Source organism: Mauremys reevesii, linkage group 3 (assembly GCF_016161935.1).
Source record: "Mauremys reevesii isolate NIE-2019 linkage group 3, ASM1616193v1, whole genome shotgun sequence".
Lineage (NCBI taxonomy): Eukaryota > Metazoa > Chordata > Testudines > Geoemydidae > Mauremys > Mauremys reevesii.
In genome coordinates this window covers 35,853,536-35,880,172 of record NC_052625.1, presented here as the reverse complement: position 1 = coordinate 35,880,172, position 26,637 = coordinate 35,853,536, and the positions used below count along the sequence as shown (strand labels likewise).

Sequence of the window (26,637 nt, the reverse complement as noted above, 5' to 3'; positions counted from 1 at the left end):
TGGCCTAGGTTTACATACAATATTGTTAATTCCTAAAATATACTGCATCCCTTCTAATTGTGTAGAACAGTATTTAAATCCACACTTAACCATAACTCATCCACTGAAGTCAGCACAGTACTCCACAGAGACCGAGAACTTTTCACATATAATTTAACAGATGGTAAAACATTTACGTGTGCTGTGTTCCATAGCTGTATCTGTGGCAGCTTTTTCTTTCATTCTCTCCAACAAACAGGAGCAGAAACAAACCATTCCTCTGAGATGCTGAAAAATGAGTGGTTAAAAGTCCCCGAAGAAAACAATAAATAAGAGAACACTTTGCTTGTTCCTGAAACCACTGTATGAAAAAATCAAATATATATTAGATACTAAGTAAAATACAAATTCAAGCTATGTTATTTTTACAAATTTGTTTTGTAAAATCCTGCAATAAGAACTCTCTTAAGTTTGAAATGTGCTATATAAAGAACCGATTAACACACTGTCCTAAATTCACCTAACTTGTTTCATAATTTTTACTTTGGTATATCAGCTATTTTATTTCAAGACTATGTTGTCAGATTTGTTGTTTATTTCCTTTCAAGAAAAAAAAAATTCAGGTGCATGCTAAAAAGTATGAATGTCTGTCCAAGCATGAATGTCTGTTCAATTTTGGAACAAAAATCCCTATTAGAAATATGTTTTTTCTCTTTTAGTAAACATTTAATTTCATGTGTTGTACACTGTAAACCAAAGTGATCTCCATTTGTGATCCCCTTTCGATATATCCAGCTGTAATTAATTCTAATGGTATGCTATGAGTCTAAATCCTATTCTTTAATTGGTATATTTCAGAAAACTTCAAAATTAACCCAAAAAGGGGCTTCCTTATTGTGGTTTTGTATAATTTAACTTTTTAAGAAGCAATTACCTTTTAGCAGCAGATGAGAGGGTCTCTTTTCTGGCAACTGATACAGAGGAACTATGGCTTGTTTTTCTACTTCCTGCACTTCCATTGGTTATACAGGACATAGAGATAGCTTCTCGGAGGCCTGGTTGACCTACAAGAAATTTAAGGAAAAGAGATTTTATAGTAACTTGTGGAACTCCTTACCTGAGGAGGTTGTGAAGGCTAGGACTATAACAATGTTTAAAAGGGGACTGGATTTCTGAAAATTGTATGTGTTCAAAAATCTTTCAAAAATCAAAAAGGCAGAGTTAAACAATATACAGTTCAGCCATTTAAATACAGGCTAAAACACAAGAAAAATAGTCCTGTAATAAAAGTTGATTTAAATAATGCAAATAAAGAGAAAGCATCCATGTGACATTCAAATTAAGAACCATAACTGGTGGGGTTGGCTTTCATACAGCATTGTTGATGGCATTCAAGACAAAGGATTTGTGTATTAATCCAAAAATTGCTCTCTGAAATAATTTAAAACTTTAAGAGAAGACCATAGAAACAAGAACAATTCATATGCGGTGTGTATGGTATGAACACCCTCATGTGGGTGGGTAGGTGGATGGATAGACAGATAAAGAGTTATTGTCAACTATTCACACTAAACCAATAAACATGAAGTTTTTGCAAAGAAATACTGTGTTTTGATAGTTGAGCAATTTGTTTAAGCTAGGAATAAAATTTATCTGACATGATACTATTAACCAAAAATATGTTCACATACGCATTTGGCTAATGAAACAGCACTTTAACGGCCAAAACTAAGGATGTTTGTACATAGGGGGATTCTTTTGTAGAATTCAAAAATGGAAACATAAAAGTGACATTTTAAATTGTAAAGTGGAGTAACTCAAATGGGATGTTACAGTCAAATGGTAAATTATAATCCAATGCTCTAGCACAGTATCATCCTAAACTTCACTTGCCACAGGATTATTTTAGTCGTGATTGCAACAGGAATACAAATTCCTTGTGCAGGAGCACTCTGTGGTTCAAAAAGCTGAGTCATCTTAAATCATCACATTTCCCAGAAGCTCATCTGGTAGGCTCTCTCATCATTATCATCCCTTCATAAAGTGCGTTGTGATAAAAAGTATGAAGGAACCAGAAAGATAGCATGCCATTATTGAATTATGATGTATTCAAACCATTCCCATTAGGTAAATATCTAAGATACTATATGCAACTAAATGTACATTTAGAGTAGAAAATCCTGTGTAAGGGAAGGGTGCACAACACACCTCTGTCGGGGCTTCCTACACCTTGTGAACACATGTTACAGTAAGGAGTACTATGTTGGTGCAGACCACACTATTTATTGCTATACAAATCTTCTTGTCCCAGGGTGGGGTTCCAGGGCCAAGAAAGCTATTTTAACTATAACTGTCTTGAAGAGATTTGACTTCTACCAAGTATACAACAGAATTACTCAGGCTGTGGCCTGGGAAGAGGATTTTGGCCAAAAGATCACTGTGTTATTAATTCATAGTGCCATCAACACACACAGGACTGTATTACAAGTGAGCTGTAGCAACCACAAGTCATGAAGTCCCTGGTCATTATAAACAGAATGGCACAATACACACCAATGTACACTGCCATGAGGTCCTTATAATGGGCAGGGCAGGTAGCATTGTCTATTAAAGTAGCCCGACACTTCCCATCATAAGACCCTGTTTTCAGTTGCTTACAACTAAGGCTACGTTTTAGTCACAGGTATTTTTAGTAAAAGTCACGGACAGTAAACAAAAGTTCACAGCCCGTGACCTGTCCACGACTTTTACTAAAAATACCACTGACTAAAAATTGGAGGGGGCAGCTGCCCAGGGGCCCCACGGGTGTTTGGGGGAAGGCGGCCCAGCTGCTTGGGAGGGATGCATTTAGCCAGGTAGGGAGTTTGGGTGTGAAAGGGAGTAGGGGGCTGGGACAAAGAATGGGGTGAGGCAGGCTCTGGGTGGTGCTTACCTGGGGGGCTCCCCGAAAACAGAGACATCCCCCTCGCTCAGCTGCTAGGCGGAGGCATGGCCAGGAAGATCTGTGCGCTGCCTCCGCCTGCAGGCACCACCCCCGCAGCTCCCATTGGCTGCGGTTCTCAGCCAATGGGAGCTGTGAAGCCAGTGTTCTGGGAGGAGGCAGTGTGCAGAGCTTCCTGGCCATGCCTCCACCTAGCAGCTGAGCAATGGGGATGTCGCTGCTTCCGGGAAGCCCCCCTCCGGTGCCCCAATTCCTTGCCCCCTCCCACACCCAAACTCTGTCGCAGGCGGGGGGTGGGAGGGGAAGAGAATGGGCTGAGACTGTCCCAGCAGCGGCCAGTGCACCTGGCGCAGGGGCTGCCTGAGCTGCCCCTGAGCCAGGCACACAAGCCACTGCAGAAGTCACAGAAAGTCAGGGAATCCATTACTTCCGTGATCCCCCGTGACAAACTTGCACCTTACTTATAACTTTGCCAAACTTTAATTGTTTGGGCTGAAATTTCCCATGCTGGGTGTCTAGCTCAGGCTGAATTATTCTGGAAAATTATTTTGGTGAGTGCCTGCCCAGAGCCTGCCTCACCCTGTCCTATGCCGCATTCCCCAGCCCCCTTCCCACACCCAAACTCTACTGCTGCTGGGGGGAGAGGTGTGGAGCCAGGTAGAGAGCCTGATGGCCCCAGTGACCCCTCCCCCTCAGCACCAGCGGGGGTCCTGGTCTGCGTGCCACCACCTGCCTACCTCCCAAGCAGCTGGGCCGCATTCCCACAGCACCTGCAGGGGCCCCAGGCAACCCCAAATGGCTCAGCCATCTCCAAGAACAAAGATACAGACAAATACGTTGTTTTACCCATGCTACAAAACACTGACGACCTTTGCTTGAGATGTTCTAGCATCCCCCTGCTTTGGAGCAGGGACTTGGTCACTGAGAATAAATGAGGAACCAGGGCCAAAGACTGGAAGCCTGTGGAGATGGGGAATGTGGAAGCTGGAGGCAAGGCTGCGCAAAAGAGATAGATTGGAAGAGCAGTTGGGAGGGGGGAAATTGGGTCTGGATTGGGAAGACAGGGACATGGAGCAGGGGGATTGTAGAGAAGAAAATGGGAATGGCAGGGCAAGCAGACTTGCACTAGGAGTGGTGAAAGGTTGGAACTGGTGGGGAGCAGACCAGAACTGATGCAGGAAGTCCATAGTGGGAGACTAGTGCTGGCTAAGCAAGGTGACTGGGATGATAAACATACAGCTAAGGGTAGTGTAAAATCCCTCCTTTACCTGTAAAGGATTAAGAAGCTCAAATAACCTGGTTGGCACCTGATGAAAAGGACCAATAAGGGGAGAAGATACTTTCAAATCTGTGAGGCAAGGTTTTTGTTTTGTTCTCTTTGTGTGTTCTCTCCGGGTCAGCGAGGAACCAGGACAGGGAAAATACATCTCCTAAAGCCATACCTGAACTAAGCATCTAAGATTACAAATTGTAAGTAATAGGAAGGAAATGTGTTAGATTATCTTTTGTTTTAGCTTGTGAATTTTCCCTAGGCTAAGAGGGAGGTTTATTCCTGGTTTGTTTGTTTGTTTGTTTTTTGGTAACTTTAAAGTTTTGCCTAGAGGGGAATCCTCTGTGTTTTGAATCTGATTACCCTGTAAAATTACTTTCCATCCTGATTTTACAGAGGTGCTTCTTTTACTTTTTTTTTTATAATAAAGTTCTGCTTTTAAAGAACCCGATTGGTTTTTAGTGTCCTAAAACCCAAGAGCTGATCTGTGCCCACCTTGTTAACCTATTTGATTGGTATATTATTCTCAAGCCTCCCCAGGAAAGGGGGTAAAGGGGCTTGGGGGATATTTTGGGGAAACAGGAACTCCAAGTGGTCCTTTTACTAAATCTTTGTCTAACTCACTTGGTGGTGGCAGTGATACCATTCCAAGGATAAGGACGAATTTGTACCTTGGGGAAGTTTTTAACTTAATCTGGTAGAGATAAGCTTTGGGGGTCTTTCATGCAGGTCCCCACATCTGTACCCTAGAGTTTACAGTGGGGAGGGAACCCTGACAGAAGCCTGTGGATTGTAGTTGGGGACTGGCTACGATGGAACAAGAAAAGACAGAACTGGGACAGGGTGGAAAGGGTTAAGCTTGGAGGAAATGAGCAAAACATTCTGTGCTCACTAGAGCACACGTTCCCCAGAGGCTGGAATGGAACCCAAGATTCTTGAGTCTCACCATTCTTCTACTGTCAGCAAATATCTATGTAACCCTCTGGCAAAGCATCTTATCCCCTTCCAATGCTAGCCCACAGGCAGTGGGTTACAACTTACTACTGCCATCAGTTACTCCATTAGCTCAAGTAGCAGATGTCAGTGAGGCAGATCTAAAGGTTCCAACCCTTCTGATGAACTACATAGGTGTCAATATGACATGATGGAATTGCTGTTTTCCAGTTTGTAACTTTAATAATGTTTTTAAATAGTTTTTTGTGTGTAAATTCCTAGGTTTTTAAAAACACAAAGTTAAACACTCACCAGTTAGGAAGTTAGAAAATGCCAGAACTTAGGTTGCCTGTAAAACCTTAATTCAATCCCCTTGTGCATATGCATTATGATACAGTCTTTAATTACACGAACACATACTATTTTTTCCACTGGATCCCTAGATCATTCAGTGCACAGGATGTACAGTGCTCAGTTAATGAGCAGCTAGTCAATATTTTGTTTCCATCTTGCTGTTCAACCTGTAGTCCTATGACTTACTGCACACTATTCAAACATGGCTCTGAAGACCGAATTAAAACTTTCCTCATGGGCTTTTCTATGGTGCTAATCACTATCATATCTGAGTGCTTCACAAATATTAATGAATTTATTTTCACAGCATCCTAGACAGATGAAGAGGTATTATTATTCCCATTTACAGAAGGGGAGCTGAAGCACAGGGAGATTAAGAGGAAATGCATCTACTAATTTTGGGTACCCAATCTGGTATTTCAGAGCATGTATCATAGAATCATAGAATCTCAGGGTTGGAAGGGACCTCAGGAGGTCATCTAGTCCAACCCCCTGCTCAAAGCAGGACCAATTCCCAACTAAATCATCCCAGCCAGGGCTTTGTCAAGCCTGACCTTGAAAACCTCTAAGGAAGGAGATTTCACCACCTCCCTAGGTAACCCATTCCAGTGCTTCACCACCCTACTAGTGAAAAAGTTTTTCCTAATGTCCAACCTAAACCTCCCCCTCTGCAACTTGAGACCATTACTCCTTGTTCTGTCATCTTCTACCACTGAGAAGAGTCTAGATCCATCCTCTTTGGAACCCCCTTTCAGGTAGTTGAAAGCAGCTATCAAATCCCCCCTCATTCTTCTTTTCTGCAGGCTAAACAATCTCAGTTCCCTCAGTCTCTCCTCGTAAGTCATGTGCTCCAGCCCCCTAATCATTTTTGTTGCCCTCTGCTGGACTCTCTCCAATTTATCCACATCCTTCTTGTAGTGTGGGGCCCAACACTGGACACAGTACTCCAAATGAGGCCTCACCAGTGCTGAATAGAGGGGAATGATCACATCCCTCGATCTAGCATATATGTAGCACATTATGTGTTCAAATCACATCTCCCAAGATATCAGCTGTAGCTGTGAGCGCTCAACAGACTCCAGAGTCTCAAGTTGGGCACCCAGAAAATGAGGAACACACAGTTAGTGACCAGCTGTTCAAAGTTTGGTTTACACCTAGCCTCGCACAGGAACTCTGTGGCAGAAGCAGGAATAGAATCCAGTGCTCCAGGGCAGCATCGAACTGCCTGAGCGATGAGACCCTTCTTTCTTCTCCTGCAATTCACTGTCTCATTCACTGCAGACTTTCCAATTTCTGAAACAAATCAGGCAGGTGTCCTACAGACCCTGCCTGCTCCATCTCCAAAGCAGATCTGCCCTGTACTCTGAATGAGGCAGGGATCCTGTGGAAACAATAGTATGTGAATAGACAGTCTCTAATTACATGATCACAACATTGTTATGTGGATTATTATGGCCACAGTAGAATCAACACCAGAACCATGGCTTCCCATACTGACATATATTCACCCACCCCAAATTTGTCATAACCTGAGAATTCTTCAGAAGGTCCATCAAACTCGAGGGAACAAGGGTCTCCCAGTACCAGAAGATCTAAGTAATACACCAACATTCTGATTCAAATCAAGAAAATCTTTTTGGGTTGCAGCACAAAAGCTCGAAGACTCAAGGTTTTCCACCTGAAGATAAATGACAAGCAAGGCGGAAGGCCGCTGACATCCTGAATAAACAGCTCATCAAGGACTCAGCCGAAGAACCCAATGGCTTTTCACTTCCATGGAAAATATGGTCCACTTTGAACTGCAGCCGCACATCCCTTCTCCATAAATGGGAACTAAGATGCAATTCTATTTGTGGTTGCAGAAACAGACTTCAGACTATGGACTGGTCAATCAACATTCCAAATAATCATATCCCAGTGGTATCTCTGCCATTTGCTCTGCATTATTGCCAGCTTCGATTTGGACATCTAACATTGTTGGTTTTAAGCCACACTAAATAAGATTAAAGACTGCATTATAGTTACGTATGGCAGGATTCAATTTTTTTAAATATAATTTCAATGGATAATATTGGTTATTTTTAAGCTTTTTTATTTTTATCAATTTAAATGTTCACCTTTTTGGGAAATTATGGGTTTTCACCTTTTTTTATTTAAATTTTCTATTTAAATGTTCACAGCTGTGGGAAATGATGTGTGGGTCAGACAATGAAGGGGTCAATATAATTATTTAATGACAGCAGACATTGAGATTCAAAAAAGTTAAAGCTTTATAACCATTAAAACAGAAATTGTCAACATCAGATGTAAAAATATATAAAATAAATATTCTTAAATCCAAACTAAGTTCTCAAGCAGCATTTTTCTTACTTTGCCTATCTGTAAAGTCTGATTATCATCGATGTATATAATTTTTCACTGATTGTCTGTTTATGGTGCAATTGATGTTTACTGACATTTACCATGCCTAATTATAAAGCATATGCACGACTGGCTGAATTAAGGTTGCACCGGCAACCTTAATTCCGGCATTTCCTGACTTCTGAGTGCTTGACTTTGCCACCTTACTCATGTTATTTTAACCTTTTTTGTGTGTAACAAGTTAAGTATGTCAAGAAAATGTGTGATTTAACAAATATGTGAGTAGATTGGGGGTTGGGGAAACATCAACTGGCAGGCTGCTCCACATGTACGGAGTACTACTGAAAGCGGACAGAAAGTCAGCTCAAAAGGCCAAAAGAAGCAGTCAGGAAAAAACCTGGGCAGAGTAGAAGAGGGAAAGAATGTAGAAGATGAGGAGGAAAGAGATCAGCTCTGAAACACCCCATGATATATAAGTCATTTTGATTTTTTTTCCCCTCCCCTCTCCCAGCCTCTTGCCCCCAACAAATCAAACAAACACAATTCTTCTCAGCTAGCCACGCTCTAGAGACTACCTTTTGTGGACATGTTTTATTTCATTTTTTAATAAAGATTCTAATTTCAAAATTCAACATATTTTTAAAATACCCTAAACACGTTTTCATAACACAGATAGCAGCAAAGCCATAAACCAATATGAACTGGAAAAATATCTTGAGTAATACTGGCACATAAATGAGCTTGTTTTATTTTCAATGACTAAGTAATCATCTTATCCAGGAAGATACAATATGTCAAGGCTCCTGATTTGCTCTTGAACTGTAGGTGACCCTTCTCTGTCTTTCTGTATGTGGTAATAGATCAATACATCTCAGGCTGCCATTGAGGAAATTATGCAGAAATGGGAATGGGAGATACGTGTAACAACTCTGAATTCTCTGACAGACACAAAAGATTCAGCGGACAAGCTGTGTGTAAAGTGCACACAGAAACAGTGCTTCAGATCAGAAACATCTGATACAGGCACATAATCAGATGGAAAAAACATGTACAACCTCCTCCTCCCCAGGGAGAGAACACTAATGCAAATACTGGGCTCATGACATTACATCTACAAGGAACTGTCTATACAAAGATAAAATGTCTCAGACTTTTACACTGAATAATAAAACCTTATCCATGAATAAAATCTGAGATCAATCATATCCAGCTCTTTCCTAGCTACAATGTGCTCTCGCCCATATAATATTGGCAGCAGTACGAGGGTTGATTCTCATCTGTAGTAGATTGTGGTGACTTATTTTTAAATGAAAGGACTTTCTTTTAAATTATTATTTTAATAATGACCACAAACATGCTAGGGTGATTCACAGAACACTTACTGACTTGAGATTTAAGTTAGTCTAGACAGAGACTTGTATTAGTTTAATTAAATCAATTTAAAAACTGAGTTTAGTAAAACTGGAGCAGCTTTGTTTGTAAACTAGACTGACAGAAATAAGGAATTCAGAAGTGATAAAAGAAATACTTGGACACATTCCAAACAGCAATCAAAATATCAAGTTCTAGGGGGAATTATGTGAGTTGCACAGGCTGCAGTAAAAGAGGTTGTATAATGTAGTTTCATCTAAGTTTGTAACTCCCAAATTTTGCTCATTATAAATGGCTACCTTTGAATCAAAAATATGAATTTCTGATTGCTCCCTGACAGAAGGCATCTTCACCGTAAAACTAGCCTGTCTTTACTAAAGAAAAGTGTACCTTAGAATTTCTTGAGGAAAAATGGGTGAATTTTCAGTTTGTAAGAAAATGTTAAAACTCCACAATTTCCAAGTACACCTCTACCTCGATATAATGCTGTCCTTGGGAACCAAAAAATCTTACCGTGTTTGTAGGTGAAACCACGTTATATTGAACTTGCTTTGATCCACCGGAATGCGCAGCCCCACCCCTCCAGAGCACTGCTTTACCGCGTTATATCCGAATTTGTATTATATCGGGTCATGTTATATCGAGGTAGAGGTGTAGTTTTGCACAATGTTACAAATATTTCACACTCTTCTACTTTTACATTCATTAATTGGACTTCTGTTCTTTTTTAAAGGTGAACTAAAAAAGGGTCAGGATTTTTTTTTTAAATTAGTATCCCAAATAATTTTAAAAAAATATAATCTAAAAAATGGAAATACATTTACATTTTAAAACAAAACACTTGGGGTTAATTCCTAACCCATTTGCAAACCCTGAGTATTGGACTTTATGAATTGGCTCTCCATCATCAGAGGTGGGGATTAGAATGTTTCTGACCCTAGCTGCAGAACTCCAGTGGATGATGGCTAGCAAAAATCTCTATACTCATCATAAGGCTCCAAATTACATTAATACCCTTAGAATCTTTCCGTTTCCAACTGTAAAAATATCCTTTCATAGCAGCCAAAACAGGCTTAACTTCAAAGGAGAGTGTTATAATGAAGTTGCAGTGAAAACACAAATTCAGGATGGAATTCAATAGGCTAAAACAATGAAGTTCTCAGCATTCAAATTGTGCATGTCTGCCAATATCACATTATGTGTCAATTACTAACATAAACAGTCTGTAATTTTTCAGACTGAATAGCACTCAGCTTTATCTTTTGGCTCGGAACAAGAGCTGGATGAAAGCTGAATGTAAAATGAGATCCAGTGAGTGGTGACCAGGATTAAAGCCAAACTGTGAGATCAAAGTAGTAAAAATGTCTTTCATGGATAATGGATTCCATCTCTATTCTGATAATTCTCACAGAATAATAATATCTGCTGAGTTCAAAAGAGACCTTTCATTAAAATCTGTCAAGTATACAAGTGTGTGAATGAAAGATAAGCAAGATTAGACAAAGACCACCACCATAAACTTGAATCTGTTTCCCTCCCTTGCTTCCATAACCACAGAATCAGAAAAAAAGGAAATAGATTTTATTTGCTAAATTGGGGGGAAATGCAGGCAAAACTGACATTTAAGTGACAGTAGTAACTTTTGAAAAGTTGTCTTGTGATAAAACGATAGCTTTTAGTTCCAACTGTATGTCTCAGGATTTTAGAACAGCAGGCCTCCCCCAAAATGGTTCTAATTTGTTTATTATGACCTTCACTCACTTGTGTGAATTGGAATAAAGGTTTGATGACTTTAAGACTATTTGATAGATACATATATTCTGAGACAATGGCACACTGCTTTATTCACTTAAAACCACACACACAGAGGTAACACACCTTCACTATTAGCCTAAATTATTTTTCCTGATAAATACAGCTGCAAGTGCATATATCTAATAATTATATAACTGATATTCACATGAAATGTAAAAATAAGCTCTTCAGAAGGAAGCTGGTTAAATGTTTATTAGTTCCCATTAGTCTTCAAAAGAATGTAAAGTAAAGGGAAGGAGGGAAAGAAGAGAGTCCAAAATAATGACAAGTATGAGTAGAGTAAGAAAGCAAAGAGGAGAGGAGACGGAAAATTGAAAGAAGAGATGAGAGAGAAGAACAGAAAAAGGAAGTAATAGAGAAGAAAGAAGCTCAACATAAAAAGAGCACATGGCACAATAACCGGTGCATGGGAAAGACAATAAGATTTCAAGGCTTCAACAGGACTACTCCCATGAGTAAAGTGATATACATGCAAGCTTGCAGTTGCTGGCCTTGATAAGGCAGATACAACTCTAGGATTGCTTAAATGATGCCCCTGCTCATACACTCCTTTCTACAGAAATTCATGGCTAACAGCAACTTCCAACCATCAGAGTAGGTCTTGAATTTGTAGTTGTGTTTGAACACCTATTAATCCAGCAATTGTAAATCATGTCCTGAAGTGTCTACACTAGAATCTACAATTGTGTTAATTAGCATGTGCTAAGCATGACTAAAAATTCAAGTGCAAAGATATCAAGCTTTTCCCCCCACACACAATTTACTATTTGCTCTTAAAGTCAGCATTTTTAAATAAAAAAAAAATCAACATTTTTGGCCAGCCTACTTTTCATTTTAATATTATTGAAATGAAACAAGAGTTAAGATCAGGTAAAAAAACACATCTTAAATCTTCTGTTCAAATTATTTCAATGAAATAGGATTTTGATTTAGGTTTGCTGTGTATTTGGGGTATGTACACACTATTGCATACCAAAACAAAACAAGCAGGACCTCTTCAGACTCTTATCACCGCAAATCCACTAAAGAAAAAACCTGCATTGTCACATAAAGTGCCACTGGCTTGTCCTAGACACCTCTGTGCAAAGTGTAAAATGCCGTTTCCAGTGCTGACTGTACTCTCATGTAAGACATTTCCATCTTCTGACAACCAGCCTCTCTTTGCGGCAACCTATTAACTGAGATTGTAGGAGCAGGTTGCTATAAATTTCTGTTCTTGGATTCTCCTATTTTTTGCATCATGCTCCATCTGGAGATTCAAAGTGTGCAAAATCTCATTTTTGCCTCTAGTCAAAAAGAGGGCATGATAGGAGAAAAAAATAATATATACTTTCAACTGGATAGCAACTTCTTGGAACAGGAAGCACATGCATCTTGGCCTTTATTAGTCTGATTACCCTGAGCTGCTTTACTAGTACCATTGTGTGTCATGGACTTGTCTTCACACACAGTGTCTACAAGCTGCAGTCTCATGTTACATACATTTTGACACCCCAAGAGCATCCCAGGCACCAACTGTGATACAATCTGTTTTGCTGGCAGCCACAAGTACCAGATTACTCTATGCTTTCCCTTTCCTCCAGTGTTCAGGTATTCTTTTTTTGGCACATACTGTAAGTGTCAACTGCTGTAATCAAGTAAAGAGGCATGTGGCACCAACACTTCAAGGCTGTCAAAAGGAAAGAACTTCCCACAAAAGAGATGGCACTTACAGAACTATTGAAGCTGCCTATCAAAAAAGCCCCCTAAGATTACTGAACAGGGAATAGTATCATCTAAATACATAATCATAAAAAAGTAGATGGCCAGTTTACCAGCTACAAGTAAACTACTTTAAAACATAAGCATTAAGATTATCTCAGAAGGGAGCATCTGTGTTAACCTACAGGGAATGCTTGTATATGGGTAGAGGCTAGGACAGCACCACTAATTCTTCTAGTTATTCCACTAGAATAACTCCAATAATATTTAATACCTTCCTTGGATTTATTAGCCTTTCCTATCGCTTTGCATACTTGTGCATAGTTTGTGTAGAGACAGAGAGGCTTTATAACAACCTTCTTCCATTTTCATTTTGAAAGGATTTCCTGTATCTATGAGAGCTTCTTGGTGGAAGATCTTGGTAGTCCATTGATCCGATGATGACAAATCTGAGCAAATCATCTATTGCTGGTCTCACGGTGTGCCCTCTGATGGCTATACAAGCCAATTCTAGAGGTGCACATTTGGCTGCAGATGGTGCATGGGAAGTTCGCAGTCAGTGGGTTGTGTGCTGCTGATGCTCTGTGACGTTGTTCGCGTGCCTCTTGTAGATGCCGGCAGCGGTCTTCCTCAAAGGCAATGCAGGTATTTCTGACTGTTGCACGCCACTGTGTTCTGTCGCTGGCGGCGTCCTCAAGGTCCCTGGGTTTGATACTGCTGTACTGCACATTGGCTTTGATGGTGTCCTTGTAACGTTTTCATGGACAACCTATATGCCGGATGCCCTGGGAGAGCTCACCATAGAGAAGCTGGCGGGGGATTCTGTTGGCATCCATGCGGCTGACATGACCGGTTCAACGTAGCTGTGACTTCATGATCATCATTTCTATGCTTGTCATCTGGGCTCTCTCGAGGACCTCAAGATCGGGCACTTTGTCTCGCCAGCGGATCTTTATGATGTTGCGGAGGCAACGCACGTGGAATGCTTCGAGCTGCTTGATGTGACGACTATATAGTGTCCATGTTTCACACCCATAGAAAAGAGATGAAAGAACAGCAGCTCTGTACACAAGCAGTTTTGTTGACATGCGGATGTTGTGGTGGTTTAAAACTTTGACACGCAGATAGCCAAGTGCCTGGCTTGCTTTGGATATTCGTGCGTTGATCTCATTATCCAGTGATCCATCACTGGATATGACACTACCTAGGTATTTAAAGTTCTCCACTACTTTAAGCTGAGTGCCATCAATGGAGATACTTGGGACAGAAGTATCTGATCGAGGTACAGGTTGATGGAGAACTTCTGTCTTTCCGAGACTGATAGTTAGTCCGAAGAGTTGCGAGGCCTCGGCAAACTTGTTGACAATGTGCTGAAGATCATTTTCAGTGTGAGCCATGAGAGCACAGTCGTCGGCAAAGAGGGCCTCAAGTTTCTGAACTGTTTTAGTCTTTGCATTCAGGCGACGGAGGTCAAAAAGAGAACCATTGTGCCGGTATTTCAAATATATACCTCAATCCAGATCTTTCATTGCATGGTTAAGGATGCATGCAAAGAACAGGTTAAAAAGACAGGAGCGAGAACACATCCTTGTTTCACGCCGCTGGTGATGTTGAAGGGGGCAGATGTGGCTCCATCAGACAATACTTCGCCTGTCATGCTGTCATGAAAAAGGCGTATAATCTGGACAAATTTTCTTGGGCAGCCAAGTCGTGTTAGAATAGTCCAAAGGGCTTCTCTGTTGACGGTATCAAATGCCTTTGTCAGATCTATGAAGACAGCATACAGGTGCATGTTCTGTTCAATGCACTTCTCTTGTATTTGTCTGACAGCAAACACCATGTCGACTGTGCTCCGGCCAGGTCGAAAACCACATTGACTTTCATGTAGATTTGCCTCGGAAATACTGGCTATTAGGCAGTTCAAGATGATGTGGGCGATGATTTTCCCTCCAACGGAGAGGAGGGATATGCCTCTATAATTTCCACATTCTGCTTTGCTGCCTTTGTTCTTGAAAAGAGAGACAATAGTAGCATCGCGGAGGTCCTGTGGTATTTTTCATCCTCCCAGATGCTGATGATCACGCTGTGGAATGCTGCTAGTGTTGCTGGACCTACTGCTTTGTATATCTCTGCTGGTATCCCATCTTTTCCAGGAGCTTTTCCTGAACTCATCTGGCTAACAGTTTTCTTAATCTCATCTATAGTGGGCGGAGAGTCAAGATCTGTCAGAGCAGGTTGTTGTGGAATTTCATTGAGGACATTATTATTCACGGTTGATGGTCTATTGAGAAGGTTGCTAAAATGTTCTCACCATCTTTCGTTGATGTCTTCTTTATCTTTAATCAGTGTTGTGTTGTCTGATGAGAGCAGTGGGGTGGTCCTTAGTTTAGAAGGTCCATAGACAGTCTTAACAGCACTGAAGAACATCTTTGAGTTGTGGGTCTCAGCATAGTGCTCAATTTCTTTGGCTTTGCTCTCCCACCAGTTGCTTTGTATCTGATGGAGGTCTTTCTGTGTTTTGCTCTGAAGATACTTGAAATGGTCCTGTTTGGAGACTGAGGAGGGATCATTCTGCCTTCGATAAAGGCTTTTCTCTTTACTTCCAGAGCTGAGCAATTTCTTCTTGGTTCTCATCAAACCAATCCTCTTTAGTCCAAGAGATGTTATTGCTGTGTCAGTCACCATCTGCTTGAACTGGTCCCACTTTTCAGTTGCAGTACCAATCAGTTGTCCGTGGGATGTCAGTTTGTCATCAAGACTCTTCTGGAAGTTGTTGAAACATTGAACATCCTTCAGTTTGGCTATGTTGAAAGCAGGTCGCACATGCTTAGGGCGTTTGTGCCGAGAGGGAGCGATGTAAAGTTGGAGAGACGTCCTGACTAATCTGTGGTCTGTCCAGCACTCTGCGCCTCGCATCACCCTGGTGATCAGTACGTCTCTGATGTCTCGCCTTCTGACAATGACATAATCTATCAGATGCCACTGTTTGGACCTAGGGTGCATCCACGTCGTTTGGTGGAAGATACAGAGGTAGAAATATCTTCCTTCTGCTTTGTGAGTTGCCCACTAACAGACAAGTGCTGATATCCTTGTATTCTCCAAATGGAGATACTTCTCTCACACGGTGGTCACTGATCCTTACACTTTCCTAGGACAACTATTAAAAACTTGCCCTCTGGCTTAATTCAATCATAAGATAGGAAGAACTGCAGACATAAAAAATGAACACCATATAGCTCACATCTCAAATGACACCTCCCACCATGCACCTTGAGGATCTCACTGTTCTTGGAGAGCACTAGACAGATGAAACAGTACCTACCGAATTAACTCACTTATGGATACCCCTATGCTATGTATGTAGAAATCTATTCACTTACTGGGAAGGTTTCCACTGAAACACTATAATAATACGCATATGATGAAAAGTACAGACAAGAAAAATATCACAAATACCAGGCTATTAGTAAAGGTCCTAGCTTTTGCTGATTCAGATGCTAGACAAGAAAGAAAGGGATAAGAAAGGTAAAACAAAATCAGTTCAGTCCAAAGACATATCCAGCATGAACAAACCATACTGAAGGTTCCTGAAGCAGTTTGCCAGAAACCCTAGCGGTCTTCTGTCCCAACAAGCTTGAATGGGGGAGGGAGTGTGAATACCAAAAAGTGTAATTTATGTTTGCCCCTTTCAACCTGATTTAGTCAGTTCACAACACACATTTTCACACTGTGAAAAGTACCTCTTTGAAGGCAACTGCTGAGCTACTTAAGGGAAATTAGTAGAGGTTTTGGAAGATATATCTCAGCAGCAAGAAAGATTGTTCAATGCAAAAGCAGATCAGATACTGAGTGACTTTTATAAAGTATATTTTTGGAGGATTTGGGGAAGATTGGCCTTATTTGTTTAGTTTTATTACACAACAGGAAAATAAGTCAACTGTTGTACTGAAAGAAATATTTAAAATATAAATCACTAATATTTTATTAACGTACAATCATATTCTGGAATGTTTGTTCCAAATACTAACTTTTACGGCTAAACTAATGCTGGCCCAAGGCTATTCCTGAAGTCTAAAATACCGGTGGCAATATGTCACTAAACATCTTTTTTCTGCCATTCTATAATGTCCTATAATCTCAGGTATCATGATAAAAATATCCAGTCATCAACAGTTGCAATGCCTTTTTCTTGTGTCTCTGTTAGCTGTTTCAACACAAAGGGGCCATTTCCCCTATAAAATAAAAATAGCAGCAATTAGTTATAATTCATTAATGTTAGATATTGTATATTGTGTATACATAGTTAAACACAATTTTTAAATAATACCTCAACCTTTCTTTCACTATTTCTGTAACTGTGAATGAACAGGTGTAAACAACCTCCTAAGGCACAAGTTACAATTAGACAATCCATAGGAATGTGTTATCTAAGAATTAGAAATTCACCCAGCCCATTTATGTTCAGACATATTTAACACTAAAATTCAAAGTCGTTTCATGGCCCTACATCCTACTGAAGACCTTAGTATATGGCTAAATTAGGGCAGAAACAGTAGATCTGGAGTTATGGGCACCCTAAACTGTGCAAAATTTCACAGTTACTGAGTAAAATATTCCCAGACATTTCACCAGGAAAAAAGTCCATCTGCTGTCTTGGTAGACAGAATGGAGACTGAAAGTGAGACCATTCCAAAGGGAACAATGGGAGTGCCAAAATTTATCTGCCTATCTATAAAAGGGAGAAAATCAGCTGTTCATACATATACAAGCACATGCAAACCCCTTTTTAGCATACATTTGACTTGAAGTCTGAAAGCATAGTATTCAAAGTATTCGCATAAAACAGAAACCTTCCAAATGACTTTGGATTTTAGTGTTAAATGTGTCTGAACATAAAAAAAATCTGAATCCCACATCTAATCAAATGAATGTGTTTTCAAGTAGTGTATCTATAGGCATTGAAGATCTTGACTGTGGGATCCAGTGCTTATGCTCTTTTATTTCCTTTCAGTTTCTCTCTTCGTGTTACTCAGCTTTCCCCAATTATGTCTTTCTTTGGGGATCTACAGGATTAGAGGAAAGTTTGTGTCATTAAAAACTGCCATTCTGTGGCAAAAACTACTTATGACTTAAGATTCCGAATAGAGACTGTGAGCTCTTTGGGGCAGGGACAGTGATTCAGTATATTTATGGACAGTTCCAAGCACATTGTGGGCACTACTATATAAAAATAAGAAACAATAATACAATTAACAGTAGTATAATACTTCAATGCTACTATATAAATAAATGTTATATAATATGCACTTATGCAGATATATAGTAGCAAAATTTAAAACTTTTATGGTGTATTCTCTTTCCCCCACTAAAATGAGTGAAATTTAGATCAGCAATAGTAAAAATCATTGTTAAAACTAAATACCAGAGGAATGGAGCTATATGAAGACATTTAAACAACTCTATTAACTGATAAAAAACACTATTGGTTAAAATGTTCAAATCCAGGCACAAAAGTCCATTTATAAGTCTGATTTTCAGGGGTAAAGAGAAGCCACTTCAGACACTGACTACAGTGAAATTTGTAGGTGCTCATTAGTTTGGACATTTGGCCTCTAATTTATTTACATACAACCAAAGAGGAGCATGATTCAGAGCAATAGTGCGTATCTGAAAACTTTTAAGTCTAGCATTTGAATACTGTTTTTGTATTTGTTCCCTTATTTGAGTAAAACATTCAAATCAATGAGTGAAATGCTCTTTAACACACACTTTTTGCTGTACTTTTTTTTTTTTTAGTGGTAGTATGCAAAGAGTCAGACAGGTACGGACAGTTTTAGGAATTGTTTGAGGTATGGGAGACTGTATTTTTCTTTCCAGTGCTATTGAGATATATTTTTCAGTACATGGAGTGTCTCTCTGTACAGACACATATCTTCTGTAAGTAGTTATGATAATATGCCTCACATTTCTTAAAATCAGATACAATCATTTCTGTGATCTAGACAATACGAGGTGCTCTGTATGGGAAAAGGACTGGGTCAGGTGTTTTAGGACCAAAAGGTTGCATGTTAAAAAACACACATTTAAATGTAAGCCTCTTTCCTTTTTTTCTTAAGTGACCTGGGATGAAATCCTGATCCCACTGAAATTAAGGGGAGTTTTGCCATTGACGTCAATGGGCACAGAATTTCACCTCTGATTTTCAGAGGTGCTGGGCACCTACAGCTTCCTCTGATTTCAGCGGAGGCCATGGATACCTAGCACCTCCAAAATAAAGCCACTTATGTAAGTGCCTAAACAGAAACTACGCACTTTAACCATCTAAGTATGAAAACTGTGGCCCCAAGTATGTACATTCTGTCCATGATTTTTCACTTGAAAGCATCACTTTTCTGCAAAAATTAGTACCTTGCAACATAGACTTACTGTACTTATCTCAAATACTTGCTAGTACTTTGTTTATTCAAAATGTTAGACAAGGAAGTTTGAATCCTGATGAGGCATGATAAATGTCAGATAAAAAAAGCTGAATTTATAATCACAGATAACGACTGTCTACCATTTAGCAAATAAGACAGAATAAAAGGATTCAGAGTCAATGCCAGTTAAGTGTCAACACTTCCTTCCATCTGGCATGGAGACATGAAAAAAAAAACAATTACAATAATTAGATCTCTATGCTGTTCTACATCATCACTGATTTCAAAACTAGAGTAACAGTGGAGAATTAAGGATGTATAATTCAGTTAAAGGCAAATAATTGGGGTAGATAGTTTGATGGGAATACACACAATTATACCCACTCTTCTAATTTTGAGAATTGGAAGACCCTTAAAATGATTTGAATCATCTCTGCTAACTTTTTAATGTAGTTTTAGTTCCTACACATTGTGCAAATTAGCACAAAATATGTCTATCTTCTTTTATCCCAATTTTTTAATATAACATATATACATAGTACATGAAGACAGTAGATGTAAAAATGTTAATGAATGGAAGCCCAAACATTTGTCAGTAGGGGTCACATGGCAATTTGCAAGGAGCACAAGGGTGGTGAAAAATTTCTGTGTAAATATATGCATTTTATTTTTTTTTAACGTACATCCCTCTATAATATTTCCTTCATCTTGCCTTTTCCTTGATAGATAAACAAAGTGAAATTTATTTTTTTTAGTTAACCTCCAGTAAGAGTCTTCAGTTGACCATCTTTGTTCTCAACTTGCTGTTAACAGGAAGAACCTGGCTGTGTGATTAGAGATTCACCAGTCTGCATCCAGACCTCAGGATGCATGTTAAATAATCCTGATGTAAAGTATACTATTGTCTAAGTAGAAAGTGGTCTTTTTACAAGGAGTAACGTGGAGTTCACAGAAGATCTCGTATAAATATAAGTACAGTGGAACCTCAGAGTTATGAACACCAGAGTTACAAACTGACCAGTCAACTACACACCTTATTTGGAACCAGAAGTACACAATCAGGCAGCAACAGAGACAAAACAAACAAACAAAGAAATATATAATAAAAAAAAAATACAGCACAGTACTGTGTTAAATGTAAACTACTAAAAATAAATAAATAAAGGGAAAGCAGCATTTTTCTTCTACACAGTAAAATTTCAAAGCTGTATTAAGTCAACGTTCAGTTGTAAACTTTTGAAAGAACAACCATAATGTTTTGTTCAGAGTTACAAACATTTCAGAGTTACGAACAACCTCCACTCTCAAAGTGTTCTTAACTCTGATGTTCTACTGCAAAGGGCAAAAGGACAATATCAGTTTTCAGATTTTTATCCTATCAAAAAAGATGTTGGTTAAAAATAACTGAAAGTCAATTTATTGACAGCTGCTTTCATGCTTAAGATAGCAAACAAACCCAATGAGAAAACTCCAGGTGTTAACATTCTAATATGAAAAGCTAGAATCTGTCAAATTCATTCCAATCTACAATATGCATCATTACCTTTACTTGGTGCTGACTTTCTCACAGAGGCCACGTGGTCTTCAGAGATAGCAAGACGTCTCAAAACATCAGCCAATGCTGCTTTTAGCACAGTGATTTCATCTTCTTGTTGCTGCACTCTCAGTTCGAGAGCTGAAAGACGGTCCTGGACATCGGATGTGCTTGCAGCAGAGATGCTATCATCTAGTTGGGGATGGGGGGGGGGGGAAAGGAGGAGGAAATTTAATTGTTTTTTCAAAACTAAACTTCTAGAAAGAGAAGAGTTATAAAACTTACAGTGCAATCTTGTTTATCAAAAATATTTGGGAGATACTGAAGATGGTTGGATAAAGATGATAATGGTTAAGTATGGGATCATAAGCATAACCAACATAAGGAGAAGATTAAGGCCCTTAAACACGGGTGCCTACACAGGATGTTTGGAAACTGAACTTGTACTGTAATGGGAACAAGATACATGCTAAACAGGACAAGGCTGTATTTTCAAATTTGATACAAAATAAAGTATGTTCAAACATTTTGAAGTGTATTCTACTGCAACTTTTAAAGAAGCAGTCTAAGCATCCTTCGCTTTAAAGCATGACATAATTAAAAATCAATTTAAAAATACACAACTCACCAAGGCCAAATTTAATGAAGTGACAACTCCAATTCAAAAATATTCTAGATCAGAAGTTTTAATTTGTTACTTCTTTTCTTTTTATTGTTTTTTTTTCACATCACCACACTGCATGATCCAAAAAAATATACTACTTTATAACATTTGGCCCGAAGTGAAGAGAACAGAAAGTAAATATGCTGTGAAGGGCTCCAAAAATCTGTTTGGCCACACAAAAATAGATTAGTATTGAAGGCATAACCCAGCCAAATCTATTCTTCAATGGTAAAATGGGAATTACAGCTTCTGCATATTCTTTGCTTTTGACAGCTCATTGCATTATTTCTGCCAAGCCAAAATAACACATCATAGGTTTTTATTTTTAGCATAAATCAGAGTCTGTGCACTACAAATGGGTTGTAAAAAAATATACGTCACCCAAACAAAAGGTATTCCTAAAGGTATCCTTGGTGAGTTTGGGTTTATTAATACTCTAAACAAAATACAAGTGTAAAATCACAGGGATTCATAAACTTTGCTTATTTAATACTGGATGGATGACATATATGAAGCACATTCATACCACCAAATCATATGTAAAAGCAAATATGCAAATTATTATTTGTGAAATGTTATGCACATTTTAAATTTTGAGCCCACTAGTTTCATGAATTTCAATTCAGGGAAACAATTTAAATTATAACTTTTTTTAAAGGCCTAATCCCAAAACCCTTTATTATCCAACATAGGCCATGATCCTGCAAACACTTATACACCTGAGTGGTCCTCAAACTCAGTGTAAGTACGTGATTGCAAGAATGAGGGACAAAGCACTCCCTACCTTGACTAGTCCCAATGAATTAAATACAACAAAGGTGGTAAGGGTTTGCAGCATCAGGCCCTAAGCTGTTAAACCTGACAAACCATTAACATTTGGGACTAGTTATTGAAGTAGCACCAAATTCAATTTTATTGTAATTCTTATTGCTGATATTTTATGAGATACAAAGAAATCACCATAGGATTTATTCAAACAAGAGAAGTTACAAGTGAAATGTACATACAATGGCAGAAACAGCAGCAAGAATATCCAAAGAGATATTGACGTAAAATATCTTCTTGCAGCATATGAAGGCTTGATTATCAATTTTTGCAGCCAGATATATTTTAAAAAAGAAAAATTAAGATTGCTTTTTGGGCTGGAAACTCACTTTAATCTAAAAGGAAGATAAATTACAAGGGGATTTGGAGAAGTGTATGTAATATGTATTTTGTAGTCCTGAGTTAATGAGAGGAAAACTATATGCTAATAATGATATGTGAATACTAATAAATCGAAGGCTGCATTGTAAGACATATGTAATCAGTTCAGTAATGTGGATAGCAGCTGAAAGAGTCTAAACAAAAACACCTTTAATCCTGGCAAACGTGTATGTATGCCTAAAACATACAGAAAAAAGTGAATAGCCCTATTTCTTATGTCATTGGCATCTGTGGGGTACTTCAACTGCTATATAAGCATTCTGCAAGATCACCTACCAGTAAGAGACTAAAAGTCTTCATGCCCAAAAGAGACAACTTAAAAGAGAGAGAGAGAGAGAGAGAGAGAGAGTATGAAAGCATTGTTACAACATATGGAGGAAAAAGGTAATGCCACCAGTGCAAGATTACACATTTTATTTCCATGCACCTTCAGTGGATATAAGAATACATTTCTGTTTCTTGCAGAAAGCTTATTTACTAAAATAAGAAGCATAACACAAACAGATTGTGCACCATTATATCTTACTCTAGTCAGAAAAGAAACTTAAGGGGCGCCTGGATAGATATGGCTATCCTCCTCCTAGAGCACCGAACGGGAGCCAGAGACTCCAGGTCATTCTCTTCTTTTAAGTTTCGTCTCATGGAGATTCAGTCCTGCCTGGAATATCATGCAAGCTGGAGGCTTCTGCCTCAGGCTGCTCTCCCAGCCGGCAGCACTGCATGGTGGTACCTACCCCTTTCTCCCATGGCTCATGAAGCCTGGACAGTAGTAAAGAGCAGTTCAACTATAGGCTGAGCAAGTGCAGAATGGTGGTAGAATGTGCCTTTGAATGTTTAAAAGCTCTCTGGTGATGTTTGCTGACTAGGTCAGACCTCAGCGCAACCAATATTCCCATTGTTATTGCTGCTTGCTGTGTGCTCCATAATATCTGTGAGAGTAAGGGGGAGATGTTTATGGCGGGGTGGGAGGTTGAGGTAAATCGCCTGGTGTCCAATTTTGAGCAGTCAGACACCAGGGTGATTAAAAGAGCACAGCAAGGCACGCTGCACATCAGAGAAGCTTTGAAAACCAGTTTCATGACTGGCCAGGCTTCAGTGTGACAGTTGTGTGTGTTTCTCTTTGATGCAAACCCACCCCCTTTGTTGATTTTAATTCACTGTAAACCAACCACCCTCCCCCTTCAAAATAAAGTAACTATTGTTTTGAAACCATACATTCTTTCTTTATTAATTAAAAAAAATGAGATAATGGACAAGGTAGCCTGGGTGGGGTGGGGGAGGAGGGAAGGACAAGGACACATTGCTTATTGTAGCCACACTAAAAATCAAACTGTTTGAATGACAGCCATCTGTTGCCTTGGCCATCTTCTGGAGTGGAGTGGCTGGGTGCCCGGAGCCTCCCCTCCCCTCCACGTTCTTGGGCATTTGGGTGAGGAGGCTATGGAACATGGGGAGGAGGAGGATAGGCGGTTATACAGTGGATGCAGCGGGGGTGTGTGCTCTTGCTGGATTTCCTGCAGCTCCAACAGACCCTTCATCATGTCCGTTTGCTCCCCCAACAGATGCTTCATCATGTCCATTTGCTCCCCCATTAGCCTCAGCATCGTGTCCTGCCTCCGCTCTTCGCACTCACTTAATTCTTTCCTGGCCTCTGCCACTGAATGAGTCCATGCATTAAGCTGTGCCCTATCAGTGCAGGAGGACTGCATGAGCTCAGAAAACATGTCATCGCGAGTGCATTTTTCTCACCTTCTAATCTGTGATAACCTCAGGGACGGAGATGATAGCGGGGAGTGTAGAAACATTCTACGCTCTACAGTTCTGGGGGGACAACATGGTCACCTGTGCTGCTAAGTGCTGCTGAGTTCATCACGCTGACCAAACTGGAAATGAAACTCAAAAGTTCCCGGGGCTTTTCCTATGCACCTGGTTAGTGCATCGGAGTTCAAAGTGCTGTCCAGAGCGGTAACAATGGAGCACTCTAGGATAGCTCCCGGAGGCCAATACCATCGATTTGCGGTCCACACTACCCTCGCAGGGGAGGAGTACAGAAGTTGATTTTATGAGTCCTTTAAGTTGACGGAATGGGGTTGGTTGTGTGGACACATTCACATTAAAATCGACCTAACGCGGCTAAATTCTACCTAATCCCGTAGTGTAGACAGGGCTTAGTCTGTTCATCTATTTCCTTGATGAACACAGACACTATGTACTTAAGTGAAATACTGGCCAATGCAAATAATTGTATTTTACTGCTGACATCAACTAAGTCTGTTTTGTACTGGAACCAGATACCAAATAAAATGATTGAGTGTGTGTGCCTGCTCTCTCTCTCTCTCTCTCTCTCTCTGATTGTCCCTGCTCTGGGACAGAGCAGTGCCCCAGGGCTCCTGCCCTGGAGACAATGTCTTTGCCCTCTTGGGCTTCTTGATTATAGCTCTCCAGCTGGGCTACAACAGTTCAGTTCCCCCTTTGTGGGGTCTCAAGGTCCAGGCCACTTCCCCCACAGTGGCTAATGTGGGTGGGTGGAGGGGACCCGGGTCTGTCCTCTACTCCAGGCCCCAGCCCAGGGACCCTGTCAATCGCAGCCGTCTGCTGTGTCCCTTTAACTATGTCACAAGACTTCTCTAATTCCCTGGGCCACTTCCCTGTGGTTCTGTGCTGTCTTCACCCTTACCTCAGAGCTTGTTCTAATGGAGTCCCTGCAACCAGCTCAGGGCTCCTTTTCACTCTCCCTGGCTTCTGGCAGCACTGCCTTGTCTGGGGTTCTGTAGGTCCATCAGCCAGCCACACGCCATCCAGGCTCCTGCAGCTCCAGCAAGGAACTGAACTCCCTCTGGCCCTGTAGCTCCTCTTATACTAGACTGCTAGGCTGTGTCTCACACAGCCACTTTAGGCAGCTTGGAGGACCCTATCCACTGCCCTTTATTGGGCTGGGGCATGGCAGGGCAATGAGCCCTCCATCGGGGCGCCTCAGAGGGTCTGGTATACCCCGTCACACCAACTTTGTGCACTATCATTACCTTATAATATTCAATGTGTATTATTCTTAACATAACAGGGAACATTACCAAAGCACTCATAATATAGATATGAAGTATAATACTCAATGTAAACCAAAAACTTTCCAGATCTAATGTCACGACATGGGATTTATTTAAAAGAAGCTGTCACCTGTGCACCTGATCAATGAGAAATCATTTTTATGGTGTAAAGACAAAAAAAATAACTTAATAACTTAAAAAAAATTTTTTTTAGAGGGGGATGAATTTAGTGCTCAGAAAACCTCTGAAACGAAAGCCCCAGAGACTAGAGTCCTCTTTCCATATAACATGTACAGCCACAGCACTGCAAAACGCTCCATGCTGCTCTTCTAATTCGGGATGTAAAAGGTTCAACGGTTAACCGGTAAGCATTAGGCTCACTGTTTACCAACCTTAACTGTTAACCCAGGCCGCCTCATGCCGGGCGGTGGCACCCCAGCCCTGGCTGCGCCGGAGCAGCCCCAGAGCGACCCCAGCCCCAGCCCCAGCAGCTGGCTGGAACGGCCCCAGCCACGGCCGCCCCGCGCCAGCTGGCCAGAGTGACCCCAGCCTCAGCCACCCTGCGCCAGCCATCTGGAGGGTCCCCAGTTGCACCAGGCCAGCCACAGCGACCTCGGTTAACAATAAACTATTAAAATTATATTGCTTAACTGGTTAAACTGGTTAACTTTTTAAACCGATATTTACATTGCTACTTCTAATTTGCCTAAGTGGGTGAAACCACTTCTAGAAGATGAGAGAGTTCAGTTTCTCTGCCCAGTCATGCTGGGACTCTTTGCCAGAAGACCTAATGAGGCACCAGTGATGGTGCTGGACAGACCTCCAAACACAATTCACACAGGCCACTAAGCAGATTTAGCAGTGTAATCACATATTAAAATCTCTGCCTTAGTCACTGACTACTTCAGATCAATCTGAATTGGCTACCTAAATGTAAAAGAAAACATATCAAGCTTTCTATACTGGGCTCATAATAATAATATCAGCGTACATATCAATCCCAATATCAGTCCTATATGCCAACTAATCCCTGCATAATATGCCC

The 26,637-nt window shown here is 40.2% G+C and overlaps 1 protein-coding gene across 6 annotated transcripts in view; it reads right to left on the bottom strand.

Moving 5' to 3' along the window:
- EML4 (EMAP like 4) overlaps positions 1–26,637 on the bottom strand; it is a 262,705-nt gene that overhangs the window by 98,840 nt on the left and 137,228 nt on the right. For all 6 annotated transcript variants that reach the window (XM_039529317.1, XM_039529314.1, XM_039529315.1 and 3 more), the window contains exons 2-3: positions 20,688–20,870; positions 914–1,043 (exon numbers count right to left, since the gene is read on the bottom strand). In XM_039529317.1, coding sequence (XP_039385251.1) covers positions 914–1,043; positions 20,688–20,870 — 313 coding nt within the window. The remainder of the gene's footprint in view (positions 1–913; positions 1,044–20,687; positions 20,871–26,637) is intronic.